At 33.5% G+C, this 20000-nt stretch overlaps 1 protein-coding gene across 2 annotated transcripts in view; it reads right to left on the bottom strand.

The window, feature by feature from the left end:
• Nucleotides 1-20000, bottom strand: part of LEMD3 (LEM domain containing 3) — a 79269-nt gene that overhangs the window by 8021 nt on the left and 51248 nt on the right. For both annotated transcript variants that reach the window (XM_012444937.3, XM_064377306.1), the window contains exons 5-6: nucleotides 877-956; nucleotides 645-790 (exon numbers count right to left, since the gene is read on the bottom strand). In XM_012444937.3, the coding sequence (XP_012300360.2) occupies nucleotides 645-790; nucleotides 877-956 (226 nt within the window). The remainder of the gene's footprint in view (nucleotides 1-644; nucleotides 791-876; nucleotides 957-20000) is intronic.

Here is a 20000-nt window from a genome sequence, read left to right as displayed (position 1 = left end):
AGCTGGTACTACAGGCAGGTGCCACAATGCCCATCTAATTTTTAAAAATTTTGTAGAGGTGGAGTCTCCCTATATTACCCAGGCTGGTCTTAAACTCCTGATCGCAAGTAATCCTCCTGCTTCAGCCTCCCAAAGTGCTGGGATTACAGGTGTGAACCACTGCACCTGGCCAAAATGAATTATTTTTAAAGAAGAAAGAAAAAAAAAACACCTAAATCTCTATTATCAATTTAAAAAATAATAAAAATTTTAATTTAGGTAAGACATTTTAAAAACATAATTTTAATAAACTTAATTTATAACATTTTATTATTTAAAAATAAGCTAAATTTTTATATTTTTCAGTTCTACTTTCTAAGGTAGATTTCTATGTATACAGTGACCATACTTATTTTTTCTGTGACAGTCTTATGACAAAGTTTTATAGTTTTATTCCTACCTCTCCTTATATTACTGTTTTCTAAGCCCTTAGAATGATGCTGACATTACTTTAAAAACCCCAACTTTATTATATTTAGTGAAGACATCCAGCTGTGATTTATGTAGCAACCATCACAAAAATGATTTCTCAACTCTGGCATTTAGTGAAATACACACACAAATTCAGACTGCAGTTTATATCCTTTCTTATCTTTACAACTTACCTAAGCATAATAACAACAATCTGTGGGTTACAGTAACAAAAGCACGTCGAAAACGACACCAAAAAGACATCAGTGGTCTTGTGGACTGTAAAAACTGCACATCGGTTATATTTGTCAATTCTTCCTCAGGACCAAAACCAACACACCTATTTTAAAATAATTAAGGTAGAATTTAAAGTCAAAATCACTTTTCACAGTACAAAATGGTCAAAATAGAAATCAGATCCTTTACCTTATTCCAACATCTTTTCCATTTTCTAAGATCCACTGCAATGAAGTGTTAAATATACCTTCATATTCAGGACCTAAATCCTAACAAGAAAAATAGAGAAAAAAATAACTTTTTTTGACTCTCTATAAGGTATTCTTTATAACATACTCTATATGGAATTTTTCTTTTAACTATATAACATAATAAAATTATTCATTACAGAAAAATTTTAAAAGAATGAGAAAAAAAAAAGTTACAATTTTCCCACTACAATATAATCAGTGTTAATATTTTGCTTTCTTTTTTTATTTTACATATTTGGGAGCTGAGCCTCTCTCTATCACTCACAGGCTGGAGTGCAGTGGTGCAATCTTGGCTCACTGCAGCATCCACCTTCTAAGTTCAAGCAATTCTCCTGCCTCGTCCTCCTGAGTAGCTGGGATTACAGGCCTCCGTTACCATGCCTGGCTAAAAATTTTTTTTTTTTTTTGTATTTTTAGAGAGATGAGGTACCATGTTGGCCAGGAAGCCCCTGACCTCAAGTGATCTGCCAAAGTGCTGGGCTACTGCACCTGGCTTGGAAGTTCTTTTTTTATCATTATTTTATCAGTGCCATTATAACAGTGAATTTACCACTTTTTAAAATGCAATACTACTTACGGATGAAAAATAAATGGCAAACTCTTCCAGATTAGGATGTTTCACAGACATATTAGCAACACATAAATGCAGTAAACCTATCAACTAAAGAAAAACCGACTGGGTTACCAATCATAAGATTTGAGCATTCAAGTAAAAAGTAGAATTTTGAAAAACTAGCATTCATCTTTGTGACCTGGACAACTTCACAATACTTGAAGACCTTTCCAGTGAGATTTGTGTGATATTAACAAATGCAGTTTTTTGATATGGAATAATGAAATGTGACCAATGCAATTGAAAAATACTGATTTTTATAAAAACCAATCACATATATAACATCATGCACAGGTAAAAGATCCATTCAAAGTGCAAAATAAATGAAAGGATTTTATGAGACAAGAGTACAAGAAGTTCACTGATACAGTTTGACATTCCACAATTGCAACTAACATTGAAGAAACTACTACTTATAGAGGTTTGGTATGGTATCAAAGAAGAGTATCTATCTACAATTATCTGAAAAGGCAACTAAAATACTTTCCAATGTTTTGACTACATAACAATGTGAGCCTGGATTTTCATGATGTACTTCAACCAAACCATCATGACAGATTGAATACAGAGGCAGATAAGAATCCAGTTGCCTTTTATTAAGCTACACATTTAAGAGATTTGTAAAATATACAACAATGCCACTCTTCTCAAATGCTTTCATTCTGGAAAAGTTATTTTTCATAAAAATACATTATTTAACATTAAATAGATTCATTTTTCTTATTCTAAATAAATTTTTTCAATTTTAATTTTAATATAAACATGTACTTGTAATACATATTTACCATTAGAAAATAAATACATCTTTCTAATATAGACAAAAACATATAAATGTATATATCCCACAAACAAAAGCCAGAGTCCTGAGTAACTATAGGAAACCAAAAAGTATAAGAACTGCTATGTGTGGGTAGAGTATGCATTTTTAAATTAAAATATTAAAAATAAATGTGGTATCATATTATACTATTGTTCTATTTGCTTTTTTCATGGAACAAAATAGTGTGTCAATATCAGTATACATGGGAAAAACCCTATTTTTTCAACAAAATAGTAATCCATTGTATGATTATTCTATACTTTTAATCAACCTCTTGTTAATGAACAATTAGAACATAACCAATTTTTAAAATCAAATATAATACTGTTATAAACATCTTACATAAAAAACAAATATTCATTCAACAAATATTTGTTGAGGGCCTACCATGTGCCAAGTACTATTTTAGAAACTAGAAATGCAGCACTAAACAATGCAGTCAAAATTCCCTGGGTTCTTGGAACTTGTATTAGTATATCTTTATGTTTTTTTTGAGTTGCCCAGGCTGGAGTGCAGTGGTGTGATCTTGCCTCCCTGCAACCTCTCTCTTCAGAGCTCAAGCGAAGTGTTGTGTCTCAGCCTCCCAAGTAGCTGAGATTACAGGTGTGTGCCACCAGACACTCAGCTAATTATTATATTTTTAGTAGTAGTAGAGACAGGGTTTCTCCATGTTGGCCGAGCTGGTCTCAAATTCCTGGCCTCAACTGATCCACCTGCCTTGGCCTCCCAAAGTGCTGGGATTACAGGTGTGAGCTACCATGCCTGGCTCATTGAGGAAAAAATGAATTTCTAAAAACAGAAATAAGAAGTCATTTAAAAAAAACTTTCTCTAAAAAAAAGATTTTTCTAAGAAGTGCCCTATTGTATTTTATCAACAGATTATTCAAAGGCATTGAAAATTATGAGGTTTCCATTTGATCAGTACAGTTTACTTCCTAATATAAAACTGGTAAGTTACTCTAACGTATCAAATTTGCAAATAGATAAAGTTTTATGAAGCAGAACTAATCTTGTTGGGCATCATTACAGGAAATTACTATCAGGAATTTTTTTTTTTTTTACTATCAGGATTTTTAAGATGGTGAAGGTAACTATAGGCCATTTTTTTTTAAGCTTGGGTGTTTATTAGCATTTACAAATATCAAAAAAAATTGCAGGCAATGTATTTAATGATTTAAAAAAGGCTTATACATGAGATAATTTCAATGGATATTATAAATTTAGAAATAATCATGATGAGAGCTAAATAGTTATCTGCTTCAAAAAAATAAAACTACAATATTCAATTTATATATACAGTCATACCTCAGTATTCATGGGGGATTGGTTCCAGGATGCCCTGTAGATACCAAAATCCACAGATGCTGTAGTCTCTGATATAAAATGGCATAGTATTTGCATATAACCTATGTACATCATCCTTTATACTTTAAATCATTTCTAGATTACTTATAACACCTAATACAATGTAAATGAATACAGACAGTTGTATTTTTAAAATCTGTATTTTTTTCATTTTCTTTCCTTTTAGTCTCACAAATATTTTTGATTTATGGTTGGTTAAATCTGTGGATGAAAAACCCGTGTATACAGAGGGCCAATTGTATTTATAATTATAAAATATATGTACTCATGAGTAGCACTAGAAAAGAATGAGGATACAAGTGATTTTTGTTTGCTTTAATATTGTTTTCAAATGTTATGCAATAAAGTTACACAAAATTATTTCAGGCAATTAGTTTCAATTGTTACAAATATACTGCTAGAAATCACTTTGTGTATAAATGAAAATCTACAAAACAAGATTAATATAGATTATCAGTATAGCTGGAGACATTACTGTATTTATTCTTTATAATGTTGTCACTATATACTTATAAAATCCTTTTTTATAAAATGAGTACAAAAAGGATTTTGTACTCATTTAGTTCTTCAAAGACACAGATGCCATATATACATGCATATATTAAAAATCAATGAAAAAAATGTTGTATTTACTTATACATGCTATTCAGTTTGTATTACTATGATTTGCCTAGTATCATGGTATGCTTTGCATTACTACATATACTATTGGACAAGTATAATCTAGTCTTTGAAGACTAGACTATAAACATGAATTTCAGATAACATAAAAACAAACTCCCAAGGTTACTAGCTGCAAATTTTAAATATAAAAAATTTAGGAGGCTGACATTATAAATATTACTCTTCTCATCAAATATCCTTTTAAAATGTAAATAACGGTTCAAATTAACAAGGACACCTGAGGATCTGAAAAGCTAAGTATGAGGAAGAACGAAGGGCTTAAACCTTTTAGTTATAAAATAGTGACAGTAAGTAAAGAGGATCTGTTGCTATTTTCCCTTTTCCTGTTTTCCTTTCCCTTGTTAATATCACTTGATATCCTCTCACTATCTGGAATACAACAAAACCATGGAATGTTCGTTTTATGGGTACACATTCTTAATAAACAATTGATTATTTAAAACCTCATTAAGGATTTAATAGAGTGTTGAGGTCTAAAATATGCCACTATTTCCACAAATATATATCTACACAGTTATACAGCGTTCTAAAGAATTAGAAAAAGGAATTTTTATAAAAGCAAAAATTGAATTATTTGCTTGTGCTAAATAGTTCATGCTAATATTGTAGCACACATAGCATATACCTGATTTTAAGAGTTTAAACTGTTTTATTAGTCACTTTTTGTAGCCACCTGGAAAGCTGTGGGTATGGCAGGGGTTGGTCAACTTCTTTTTTTACACAAAGGGCCAGAGAGTAAACACTTTAAGCTGTGCAGCCATATAAATTTCTTTCTTTTTTAAAAAGCAAGCTTTAAAAATACTGTAAAACCACAGCTCACAAGCCATATAAAAACAGGCAAGCTGGATTTGGCCCATAAGCCACAGCTTGCTAACCTCTGAGGTAAGGCATTCCAGCATCATAAAACAAACATTTTCCAATAACTGATGACAAAAATCAGGAGGAAACTATTTTTAATTTTTATGGCATGACTTTTATTACTATTGTTTATTACTATTTACTTACAGTCAATAGTTCAGTCAGTATACCACTGACTGCTTCATATAAATCTTTCTAAATTCAAAGTATATTTTTCCAAATCTTAAATCTAACACATTATGTGTGTATACATGCATACCCCCATGACCTCTCCCAAATGTTCTATTTTCAGAATAATGGGTCAAAAATGTGTAATTTAAAACCCACATCAGATGCTGTGAACTTGGATTAATGTTTCAAAGTACAAAAACAATACTGTTTCATTAAATAAGGCAACAAAACTTTAATTAGTAAGAAGGGAAAAGGCACTGGTACAGGGAGAAACCAAGCAAGGACTAAAAACCTAATATGGATAGTTTATGAAACTGATAATTTACATAGTAATAGCTATTTAGCTTTCCAGCTGGTGAATCGTCTAGTGAATTGTGAGAAGATATACACTATACATCAGCTGGCACCTTTTAAATTTAATTAAAATATAACACACAGAAATCAACAATGCTGAATAGGATGTAACTCCTATTCAGAACTGTATGATCTTTCACCTGCTAGAATAAAAACAACAACAACAGCAACAAAAAACAGTCTTTAGAATCAAGCAGACCCAGGATCTGACGCTGGCTCCATTATAGATTAGCTATATGTACAACCTTAAATGGGACAAGTGAAAATATGCCACCTATGCAGATGTATCTACTTTGATCACTTTTTCAGATCCTAATCCTTAATAGCATATAACCCTTGCCCACTCAATAGCTGAAGCTAAGGATTATGAATCCGCTCCATCCATCTAAGAGGCAGAACAATACATAGAAAAGACCAAGTACTTTGGTTCTTTTCCCAGTTGCATCACATAGTAGCTGGATGTTCTAGTTATTAGCCCCTCTATGGTTTAGTTTCTTTATGAAATGGGTGTAATACCACCTATCTTGTTGGATCATTCTGAAATTACAATTAACAAACAGAAAGTACCAAATTGTACTTCATAAACTTTAATTATTATTATAAAACCCATTTATTAACATAATTCCATAAAAAGTTATACAAGGTTACTACCAATTAACTGAAAAACCAATCATGTTTTTTCATGGAAATATAAACTATGCATTTCTTAAATGTTCCACCAGAGGGACCTCTTAACGTTTCACAAATTCAAATAAGCTTTCAATATCAAAATAACGAGTTTTTTTAAAAGCTCAAGAAGAGCACTGGAGTAGTTATAAAAATAATGTTTAAATTACCTAAATTAGTTATTAAGTTTATTTAAACTTCCTTTGAAGGAGAAAATTGAATAAAGTAAGAATTAAATGTAAATAATCAAATTCAAGAAGACAAAAACATGTTACTGAGGCTTATTCACTCATTTTACTCCATCAAACATTTACTATACTTACTGTGCTTAAAATGTACTAGAAGTTGTGAAAAAATTAGCTTATACCTGTAGGAGAGTTCTACATGTTCTCTGGTTTATTTATTCTCTTCAATCCAAAAACTTAAATGTGTTACTGGCGGAACCATAGTGCAAATACATGAAAAAATATAATAGATCTTTTCCTCCATAAGCAGAAGGACTACCACGTAGATATTATAATCCTTGTTTGATACCACCTTTGTAGTGAGATTCCTCCATATTTATGCCAGAATATAGATAAAATAGAGAATTTTGGCTAGATTGTGCTAAAGCAGTCATCCTAAATTGGGAAGAAATATAGCAGCATAGATCAAAAGCACTTTTAAGATTTCATGTTCTTTGAACAAGTAATTTCCTTTATAGGATTATTTCCTAAGGAAATATTAGAAAATAAAATACTATATGCAAAGATTAGAGTGCTTTCATAATACCAAAAAACTACAAACCAATAAAATTAAATCATATAATGAAATATTATTCATTAATAGAAAGTTTTCAAAAAACATTGAATGGTTTTTGAAATACACACAATAATTTCAAGGGAAAGATATGAATATTTATAGTATAAAATAATTTATGATATTTAAATATTAGCTTTAGAAAAAAAATTTTAAATAATTAAAGAAAAATGGACCAAAACGTTACCAGTTGTTATCCTTAGATAGTGAATTTGAAGGTTTTTTTCCTTTCATTTTCCATATGAATTAAATAATGAGTGCTATTTATTTATTTATGAGACAGGATCTCATTCTGTCATCCAGGCTGCAGTGTAGTGATACAATCACAGCAATCCTCCCATCTCAGCCTCCTGAGTAGTTGGGACTATAGAGGGTCTACAGAGCCATGTGCCACCATACCTAGTTATTTAATTTTTTTTTTTTTTTTTTTGTAGAGACAAAATCTCACTATGTTTTCCAGTCTGGTCTCCAATTCCTGGGCTCACATGATCCTCCTGCCTCAGCCTCCAAAAGTGCTGAGATTATAAATGGGAGCCACTGTGCCAGGCCAGTATTATTTAATTTTACACTGAAAAAAAAGCATTATTAAAAATAGTACTTTAAGACTTTTATATAGACCTTAAAACTATATTTTTTGGGGGGAAAAATCCTGTTTAAAGCTCTGTTATGTTTTGCTTGTTTTGGCAGTACAAACTGTGTCTATGGTGGTGACAAACCACAGCAGGTTGTACAGCATTTGAAAAACATGAAAGTGAGATTATGAAAAGGAAAGGTAACAAAAACACACATACATAAACCTAACTAGAGTATTAACATTTTATATAAAATAATTTCTTAACTAATTAAGAATGAAATTAACCTACAATTTTATTAAAATATACAACAGAAATTCTACTAAATTAAAATAAGAAAAAACTGAATATGAAATATAAAATAACTCAAGATATAAAAATCTTCTAAAGGCTATAGAGTTCACTGCAGAAAAAGCATTTAATATAATTTAACATCTCTTCATGATAAAAACTCTCAACAAACTAGGTACTGAAGGACACAATAAAGGCCATAAATGGCAAACCTACAGCCAACAGCGTACTGAATGAGAAAAAGCTGAAAGAAGTCCTATCCAGAGCAATTAGGCAAGAAAAAGAAATAAAGGGCATCCAAATTGGAAAGGAGTAAAATTGTCCCTATGTGCAGATGACATGATGTTAATGCAGAAAACCCTAAAAGTTCCACCAAAGACCTCTTAGAACTTATAAATGAATAAACTTGCAGAACAGAAAAGCAATATTCAAAATCAATAACATATACCAAAAACAAAGGAAAAAGAAATTTAAATAAAAATTCCATTTACAATAGCTACAAAAATAAATGAATAAAATACCTATAATTAAATTTAATCAAGAAGGTAAAAGATCTCTAAGAAAAACCATAAAACACCAATAAAAGAAATTGAAGAGGACACACACACAAAGTAAAGACATCCCATGTTCATGATTAGAAGATTATGAAAACAACTACACTACCAAAAATAATCTATAGATTCAATGCAATCCTTATCAAAATACCACTTACTTACATTCTTCACATAAGTGGAAGAAAACAGTTCTAAAACTCATATGGATCTATGAACAGTCAAAGCAATCCTGAGCAAAAAGAACAAAGCTGGATACATCACACTATAAAACTTCAAAATACACTACAAAGCTATAGTAACCAAAAACAGCATGATACTGGCATAAAAGCAGACACACAGACCACTGGAACAGAATAAAGACCCCAGAAATAAATCCACATATTTACAGCCAACTGATTTTTGACACAGGTGCCAAGACCATTCACTGGAGAGAGGACAGTCTTCACCAAACGGTGCTATGAAAACTAGCTATTCATAAGCAGAATGAAGCCAGCTCCCTTATTTCTCACCATACACAAAAATCAACTCAAAATGGCTTAAATAATTAAATGTAAGACCTAAAATTTTGAAAGTACTAAAAGATAATATAGGAGTAATGCTTCAGGACATTAATCTGGACAAAGGTTTTTTTGGAGAAGACACAAAAGCAAAAATAAATGGGGTTATAGCAAAATAAAAGATTCTGCACAGCAAAGGCCGAAACAGAGTGAAGAGATGACTAGTAGAACGGGAGACAACATTTGCAAACTATTCATCTGACAAGGGATTGATATCCAGAACACACAAAAAACTCAATTCGAGATAAAAAAAAAAGTCCAACTAAAAAAATGGGCAAATGAGCTGAACAGACATCTCTCAAAAGAAGACATACAAACAACCAAGAGGCATATGAAAAAATCTCCAACATACTAATCATCAGGGAAATGCAAATCAAAATCACAATGAGATATTCACTCACCCCAGTTAGAATTGCTAGTATCAGAAAGACAAAAAAAATAACAAATGCTGGTGAGGATGCAGAGTAAGAGGAACTCTTATCCACTGTTGGTGGGAATGTAAATCAGTACGGCCATTGCAAAAAATATTACGGTGGATCCTCAAAAAATTAAAAATAAAACCACCATATGATCCAGCAATCTCACTACTGGGTATATATCCAAAGGAAAGGACATCAGTAAGTGAAAGAAGTATCTGTACTTTCATTTAGTGCCACATTATTCACAATAATATATAATCAATCTGAGTGTTTATTAACAGATAAATAGGAAAATGTGATATATATACACAACAGAATACTATCCAGCCATAACAAAGAAAATTATGTGATTCACAGCAACATTGATGAAGAACATTATGTTAAGTGAAATAAGGCAACCACAGAAAGACAAATATATGATCTCACTTGTGGAAGACAAGTGAGTTAGAAGTCCAAGTTAAGGACTACTAAGAACCTGGCTTATTTTAGCTTTGTGGAAGCTAAAAAGTTGATCTCATCTAGGTAGAGAGAGTAATGGTCACTCGAGGCTACAAAGTGGCAAAGTGGCAGAGGGAGGGAGTGTAGCCAGAGGTTGGTTAAATGAAATTATAACCAGGTATGAGGAATAAATTCTAGTATTCTATAATACTACAGGGCAACTATAATTAACAATTTATTACATATTTTCAAACAGCTAAAAGAGCAAATTTTGAATGTTCCCAACACAAAGAAATGATAAATGTTTGAGGTGATGGCTATGCTAATTACCCCAATTTCATCATTACACCTTGTATACATGTGTCAAAATATCACACTATATACCCCATAAATATGTACAACTATCATGTCAATTAAAAACAATAAAAGCAAAAAAAAAAAAAGCTATAGTTCATTAAATATCCTTTTTTTTTAAAGTAGATATAAGCAGTTTCCAACTCAACTCATGCTAGGGTGCTTCCAGTAACTTCTTTGCTGCTAGTCTTCAGTAGAACTAATCTTATACTCTACTGCTGCCTGGCTTTGACTTACCCCAACCCCGCGTCTGTGTCCCTTCTTTTTAACTTGTACTATTGCTGATCCATAGCTATAAGAAAATGGTTGGGAGAAGTGAAAAAGAGATTAATAATTCTACATCAGCCCCTGCCTCTTCCTCAGCTCCATCTTAACTACTAGTCAGGTCCAATCTTGTCCCCAACTCCTATCCCATTTTTTCAGTCCTTCAAACACAGTACAGTCTTTTATCCAGGGGTTCCACTATCCATAGACTGAAATGTTAAATAGACTCAATATAGTCTATCATGAATCAAAAATATTTGGAAATTATGTCTGCATTAAACTTGTACAGTCTTTTTTTTTTCCTTATTATGCCCTAAACCAGAGGTGTCCAATCTTTTGGCTTCCCTTGGCCACAGTGGAAGAATTGTCTTGGGCCACACATAAAATACATTGCTGATGAGCTCCCCCCAAAAAAATTGCAAAAATTCTCATGTTTAAAGAAAGTTTACAAATTTGTGTTGGGCCGCATTCAAAGCCGTCCTGGGCTGCGAGTTGGATAAGCGTGCCCTAAATGATAGAATATAATAGTAACTATTTACATACCATTTTCATTGTATTATCAGTAATCTAGAGAAGATTTAAGGTACATAGCAGGATATGCACAGATTATACGCAAATACTACAGTATTTTATGTAAAGGACTTGAGCATCTACAAATTTTTGTGACCATGGGGGTCCTGGAAGTAATCCCCCAGATATCAAGGAAGAATTAATTATGTTTAAGAGTCTCAGGATTCTTCTGAAAGGCAAATGAGACTTGCTCCAGGAATTTATGACAAATCATAACACAGATCTGTGATATTACCTCTCAGAGATCAAATCTCAGAGGAAGGTTTAACTACATAACAAAAAGAAAGCAGGAAGGAAACACTGAATGGGATAAGACAGTCCTACTACTAGAAGTAAAAACCCATTCAATTATTTTATAAGGAATGTTTGCTTGCTTTAGATTCCCACTATGCCTTTCTTCATGGAATATTTTATTCAGTGTCTCCTTTAGCCTCCTCAACCCAATCCCCTTTATTTGCCTGCACTCTGACATTCATCCATCCCATAATACTGAGCCCTATAATAATAACTCTTCCTTAGTCAAGATCTTTTTGAATTCTGATTCTTTAACTGTCCAGTCTATTAGCTATTATGCTATCCATAAATTTTACTGTTAACAATGTTCTCATCTAGGTCAAAATTGAAAATGAAAACAATAAAAAACCTTAAGCAAAATACCTGTGGCATGTTTTTAGAGATTACTCACTAGAGTGGCACTAATTTAAATCAGAAAACACAAAAATTGAATTTGTTGGGAAGCTACCATAATCATGAGGCACTGAACTAGGCATTTTACATACTCAAGCCTCCCAACAACTTTGACAGGTATTAACAGCAGTCCCACATTCAAAAAGAAACAGGTAAAGGGACTTTACCAAAACGCAATAGCTTCTATTGGCAGTGCTAGAATTTGACTCCAGATATAATCTCCATATTATACTGTCTTAGCATCTTTGTGGGACCTACATATAAGTTATACATTAAGTTAAAAACTAAGTCAATATTTCTCTTTATTGACAAGCATATCATAGGAGATTATCACTAAAACCTTGCTGAAAGCCTTAAAACATATACCACATTCTAAATTTTAAAAAGTGGAGGAGTGACATCAGCAAGATGGCAGAATAGGAAGCCCCAGACCCTCCTTCCCTCAATGAGACACTGATTCAACAAAAATACATGGACCAATTCCATTTGTGAAAAATCCAGAAATTAGTTAAAAGGTTCCTGCACCTAGGCAAGCAGAAAACCACCTGTATCAAAGCTGTTAGGAAAATTAATGTCACTCACTTCCCAGACACTCTCCCCACTGCACAGAGCAGTGCAACAGAGAGGAAACTCCCAAGTCGTGGCTTCTCCCTGAGGGGGAAAACAAAGACTAGAACATACAGCAAATGGTCTGACTTTTGGGGTCAACTGGTTTCTGTTGTGTCTGAATCTAACAGTTGAAAGGAAAGGCACCAAACTGAGGACTACTGAGAACAACGGCAACAGTACTCACTCACCATTGTCCCTAACCCCAGCTTGGCATGAAGAAAGTTGAGAAAAATCCCAATTCTTGGCTTCTCCCTGGAGGAGGAAAAAAGTTAGAGCATGCATCCAAAGTTCTGACTTCACAGGGGCAGGGAGTGTTGCCTGGCTGGTTTCTGCCTCACCTGATTCAAAATGCTGATAAAACTCAGCATACTCTAGATGCCTGGGGCCACTAAGAAGAAAAATGAGCTGGAGAGCTTAATGGCAGTTCCAGATAATCTACAGACACCAGGGATAATCTACAGATACTAGGGATCAAAAGATCATAAACTATGAGAAAATAAACCAGCAAAACTTCTCTAGTTGGAAATTTACAGGCAAAAATCCAGAGAGGACTCAACCACAGTCACAGAAAAGGTATGCAAGAAACCCAGAATCTCTACACAGACATACTTGTAAAAGACTTTCCCCGTACAAAGTCTACAAAGGTGGCTGCTTTTTTCTGTTGTTGTTGTTAAATATATGAATCTCAACACGAATTAACAAGGTATATGAAGAAACAGGAAAACATGGTCAAAGAAACAAAATACACTTCCAAAACATAACCTAAAGAAGTAGAAGTCTAAGAATTACATGACAAAGAATTCAAAAAAAGCCATCATATACTCAACAAGATCAGGAAAACGATAAATGAACCAAGTAAGAATTCAACAAAGAGACAGAAAATTTTTTTAAAATCTGGAAATTTTGGAGCTAAAGAATAACTGAATTTAAGAATTGAGTAGAGGGGTTCAAGAGTAGCCTTGATCAAACAGAAGCAAGAATCAGCAACCTCAAAAACAGGTCATTTGGAATTATTCTGCCAGACAAGCAAAATGAAGAAAGGATAAAGACAAGTAAAGGAAGTCTAAGGAACTTAATGGGACACCATCAAGCCAACCAATGTTAAGTAATATAAGCAATACGGAAGTTTCAGAAAGAGAAGAAAGAAACAGGCAAACAAACAAACGAAACCAAAAAACTATGTGTTTGGGGCCCAAAACTCCCCAAACCTGGGGAAGAAAATGGGCATTCAGAGTTAAGAAAGCCAATGAACCCTAATGAGGATAAACCAAAATCAGTCCATATTGAAACATGTTATGTTCAAATTGTTGAAAACCAAAGAGAAGAAACCAGCTATAAGACACAAGCAACTCATCACATACAAGGGAGTCCCCCAAATACTATAACCAGATTTATCAGCAGAGACCTTACAAAGCAGAAAAGAGTGAAATGACATATTTAAAGTACTGAAAGAAAACAACTGCCAACCAAGAATACTGCTTACTGTTTGTGAGGTGGGAAGCAGTACATCATGCTATTAAAAATGGTATACAATTTAAACTTATGAATTATTTCTAGAATTTTCCATTTAATATTTTCAGACCATAATTGACCAAGGGTTACTGAAACTGTGGAAAGCAAAACCATGGATAAAGGGGACTACTACATATCCAGAAAAAACATCCTTCAAAAATGAAGAAATAAAGACTTTTTCAGAATAAAAGCCAAGGGAGTTAATCATCACTGGAACTGCTTCACAAGAAATGCTAAAGTGAGTCCCAAGTTAAATGAAAGGATACTACCTAGCAATGCAAAAGCATATGAAAATATAAAGCTTGTTGATAAAGGTAAATATACAGACAAAATCAGAATACTGTAATGGTGGTATGTAAATCACTTAATTGTGATATACAATTTAAAAGACAAAAGCGTACAAAACAACTTTATAAAAATATGTTGATGATACACAATATGAAAAGATGTAATCTGTTACATCAATAACATAAAGGATGGAGAGAGATATAAAAAAGTAGAGACTTTCCATGTCACTAAAGTTAAGGTGTTATCAGCTTAAAATATTGCTGTGAATATAAGATGATTTATGTAAGCCCCCATAGTAACCACAAAGAAAATATCTATAAAAGACACATAAAAGAAAATCAGAAAGAAATCACAGCTTGTCACTCCAAAAAAAGACACAAAAAAGAGTAAGATACAAAACAGTGGACCAAAAAGCTACAAAACAGAGAGAAAATATTTAACAAAAAAGGCAATATAAGTCCTTCCCTATCAGTAACTACTTTAAATGTAAATGGACTAAACTCCCAAATCAAAACACACTGAGTGGCTGAATGAATAAAAAAATAAGCTCCAATTTTATCATGTGTACACCTTAGATTTAAGGACACACATAGGCTGACAGCCAAAAGATGGAAAAAGATATTCCATGCAAATAATAACTAAAAATAGCAAGGGCAGCCATACTTATATTAGACAAATTTTTGACTTAAAGTCAAAAATTGTCAGCCTGGGCAACATAGTAAGATCCTGTCTCTACAAAAAGTTTAAAAATTAGCTGGGTGTGGTGGCATGCACCTATAGATAGCTCCAGCTACTTGGGAGGCTGAAGCAGGAGGATCACTTGAACCCAGGAGTTTAAGATTGCAGTAAGCTATGATCTCACCACTACTCAAGCCTGGGTGACAGACCAAGACCTTGTCTCAAAAAAAAAAAGAAAAAAATCACAAGACAAGGAAGGACATTCATTATATAAATGATAAAGCGGTCAATTCACCTGGAAGATTTATCAATTATAAATATATTTGTATTACATATTAGAGTACCTGATTATATGAAGCAAACAATGACAAAACTGAAGGGAGAAATTACAACAACACAATAGGAGATTTTAATACCCCTCTTTCAATAATGAATAGAAGATCAATAAGGGAGCAGAGGACTTGAACGACACTTAGAGATCAAATGGATCTAACAGAAATATACAGAATGTTCCATCCAACATCCAACATCCAACAGGAGTAGAAAACACATTCTTATCAAGTGCATATGGAACATTCTCCAAATTAGATCATATGTTAGGCCACAAAAATCTTAAAACATTAAAGATGACTGAAATCATACTATCTTTTCACACCGCAATGAATGAAACTAAACATCAAGAGCAGAGAAAAACTGAAAAATTAATAAATATGTATAAATTAAACAACGTATTCCTAGAAAAAGCATTGTGTCAACATAGAAATCAAAAAATTATAAATTTCTTTAGATTAAAAAAAAGACACAACTTAACAAAATTTATGAGAAGCAGTAAAAGCGGAGAGAGAGATCCAAGATGGCTGATCACTAGCAGCTCGGGCTCCTAGCTCCCAGTGAAAGCGCAGAGAACGAGAGGACGCCACACTTTCAGACGAGTATTTGTTGCTCACAGACCAGGAGATTCCCAGTGGAGGAGCCCCACGTGTCGCCAGGGTGACTCTTGTGGCCAGCGCAGCGGTTTTGCTGGTGGCTTAGCGCGCCAGTTTTTGGTGCAGAGTCCGGAGATTCCCGGGCAGAAAAGCACCATCAATCTTAACACCGCTGTTTTGGCCGGCGCAGTGGACTGCTCAGATTTCGGCGCTGGGAATCAACAAGTTGGATGTCTGCTCAGAGACCTAGTTAGAAAGTCGGTAATTACAAAGACAACAGACGGATAAATATATAATGAAGGGAAGAAATCAGCGTAAAAAGGCAGAGAATACTCAAAATCAGAATGCCTCTCCCTCTACAGGGGATTGCAATTCCTCATCAGTAACGGAACAAGGCTTAATAGATTACGAGTGTGTTCGAGTAACAGAAGCAGGCTTCAAAACGTGGGTGATAAGAAACTTCTGTGAATTAAAAGAACTTGTTCTAACCCAATGCAAAGAAACTAAGAACCTTGAAAAAAGGTTTGATGAAATGTTAACGAGAATGGACAATTTAGAGAGGAATATAAGTGAATTGATGGAGCTGAAAAACACAACATGAGAACTTCACGAAGCATGCACAAGTTTAAACAGTCGAATTGATCAAGTAGAAGAAAGGACATCAGAAGTCAAGAACCAGCTCAGTGAAATGAAACGAGAAGACAAGATTGGAGAAAAAAGGATGCAAAGGAATGAGCTAAGTCTCCAGGAAATATGGGACTATGTGAAAAGACCTAATTTACGTTTGATAGGTGTACCTGAATGTGATGAAGAGAATGAATCCAAGTTGGAAAATACTCTTCAGGATATCATTCAGGAAAATTTTCCCAACCTGGCAAGGCAGGGTAATATTCAACTCCAGGTAATACAGAGAACACCACAAAGATATTCTTCAAGAAGACCAACCCCAAGGCACATAATTGCCAGATTTATTAGGGTTGAAATGAAGGAGAAAATACTAAGGGCAGCCAGAGAGAAAGGTCAGGTTAACCATAAAGGGAAACCTATCAGACTTACAGCAGATCTCTCAGCAGAAACCCTACAAGCCAGAAAAGAGTGGGGACCAATATTTAACATCCTTAAAGAAAAGAACTTTCAACCCAGAATTTCATATCCAGCCAAACTAAGTTTTATAATCGAAGGAAAAATTAAATCCTTTGCGAACAAACAAGTACTTAGAGAGTTCACCACCACCGGGCCTGCTTTACAAGAGCTTCTGAAAGAAGCACTATACATATAAAGGAACAACCAATATCAGCCTTTCCAAAAATATATCAAAAAGAAAAGAACATTAACACAACGAAAAATTTACACTAACTAATGGGCAAAACAGACAGCTAGCATCAAATGCTAGTATTAAAGTTATATATATTCTAATCGGATAAAAAGCCAAAACCCATTGCTATGCTGCATCCAGACCCATCTCACATGCAACAATACACAAAGACTCAAAACAAAGAGAAGGAGGAAGATTTATCAACCAATCAGAGAGTAAAAATAAACAAATAAAAAGCAGGAGATGCAATTCTCGCCTCTGATAAAGTAGACTTTAAAGTAACAAAGAACAAAAGAGGCAAAGAAGGACATTACGTAATGGCAAAAGGATCAATGTAACAAGAAGAGCTAACGATTTTATAGATCAACGAGACAGAAAATTAACAAGGACATCCAGGACTTGAACTCAGACCCGGAACAAGTAAACTTAATAAACATTTATAGAACTCTCCACTTCAAATACATAAAACATATATTACCACCTCACACCTATTCTATAAGTGACTATATAATTGGAAGTAAATCACTCCTCAGTAATCGCATAGCATTTCATAGGTTTAAATGAAATATTGGTTGGCTGCTCGTTTGTTATTTTCTTCCCTTATTCCTTCCTGTTTACATCAAGTATAATTATTGGTATAAAAGAGGTTTTCAATACCCATTACTAAACTGCATTCTAGCCTGGGCAAGAAAGCAATACTCCCATTCTCTCTCTCTCTTTCTCTTCCTTTTTCCTCCTCTTCTTTATTCTTTTTCTTTCTTTCTTTCAAAAAAATAAAATAAAATAAAATAAAATAAAATCACCACCCAAGAACTTGTCTGTCTTTGAGTATGTAGTTTTGTGTTTCTTCTCTCTCTTTCCTTCCTTCCTTCCTTCTTTCTCTTTAAAAAAAAAAATCAAAGTGCTAAAAAAAAAAAAAAAGAGAAGCAGTAAAAGCGATAAATAACAAGAGAGAGGGTTACAGTGGTAAGCCTACATTTAAAAACAAAATTTCAAATGAAAAATCTAACTTTACATCTCAAAGAACTGCAAAAAGAACATACTTAGCCTGAAATCAGCAGCAGGAAGGAAATAATAAAGATTAGAGCAAAAATAGAGAATTTAGTGAATCAACAAAACTGAGAGTTGGTTTTTCAAAACGATCAAAATTGACAAACCCTTAAATAGACTAAAAAAAAATCAGAATTCATTTCTGAGTTTATTATCTATTTTATTAAAGAAGAATTAATGTCAACCCTATTCAAATTCTTCTGAAAAACTGAAAAAGATGAAATACTTCCAAACTCATTTTATGAGGCCAGCATTATCCTGACACCAAAGCCAGACAATGATACTATAAGAAAATTACAGACTAGAATCCCTGGATACAAAAGTCCTCAACAAAACACTAGCAAACTGAATTCAAAAGCACATGAAAAGAATCACCCACCAGAATCATATACCTTAGACACAAAGATGGTTCAACATATAAAAATCAAAAATGATTATGCCACATTAATAGAACAAAGGATTAAAATCACACAATCATCTCAACAGATGCAGAAAAAGCATCTGACAAAATTCAATACCCTTTCATGATAGAGCCATTCAACAAATGAGAAAGAGAAGGAAATTATCTCAACATATTAAAGGCCATACATGGAAACCCTTAGCTAATATACTCAATGGTGATGATCTGAAAGATTTTCATGGCCAGGCATGATGGCTCACGCTTGTAATCCCAGCACTTTGGGAGGCCAAGCCAGGTGGATCACCTGAGGTCAGGAGTTCGAGACCTGCCTAGCCAACATGGTGAAACCCCGTTTCTACTAAAAATACAAAAAAATTAGCCAGGTGTGGTGGCACACGCCTGTAATCCCAGCTACTCAGGAAGCTGAGACACGAGAATTCCTTGAACCCAGGAGGTGGAGGTTGCAGTGAGCTGAGATCCTCTAAGATCAAGAAGGCCAGGGTGGCTACTTTTCCTATTTCAATCTATCATAGCACTAGATATCCTAGCCAGAGCAACTAGGCAAAAAAAAGAAATAAAAAACATCTAAATCAGAAAGAAGTAAATTTATCTCTCTCAGCAGATGATGTATCTTATACATAGAAAGCCCTAAACATTCCACCAAAAAAATCTTGTTAGTTGGCTGGGTGTGGTGGCTCAAGTCTGTAATCCCAACACTTTCAGAGGCCAAGGCATGGGGATAACTTGAGCCTAGGAGTTTGAGACCAGTCTGGGCAACATTGCAAGACCCCTATCTCTACTTACAAAAAAAAAAAAAAAAAAAAAAAAACCTTGTTAGAATAAACAAATTCAGCTAAGTTGGAAGATATAAAATCAATGTACAAAAATCAGCTGCATTTCTATACACTAACAATCAATCTATAAAGGAAATTATGAAAATAATCCCATTTACAATAGCATCAAAAAGATTAAGATACTTAGGAATACACTTAACCAGGGAGATGACTTATTCACTGAAAACTACAAAAGAAAAAAAAAAGCAGAATGAAATAAAACACACAAATAAATAGATATCTCACATTCATGAATTAGAAGACTTAATATTATTCAAATTACTATACTACTCAAAGCAATACAGATTAAATGCAATCCATATCAAAACCCCAATAGCACTGTTTACAGAAATAGAAGACATAATCCTAATATCCATATGGAACCACAAAGGACCCCAAATAGCCAAAACAATCTT

This window comes from Aotus nancymaae, unplaced genomic scaffold (genome assembly GCF_030222135.1).
Source record: "Aotus nancymaae isolate 86718 unplaced genomic scaffold, 86718_ANA_hifiasm-v0.15.2.pri h1tg000016l, whole genome shotgun sequence".
NCBI lineage: Eukaryota > Metazoa > Chordata > Mammalia > Primates > Aotidae > Aotus > Aotus nancymaae.
The sequence above is the reverse complement of the archived record's forward strand: the minus strand, read 5'-3'. Positions and strand labels throughout refer to the sequence as shown.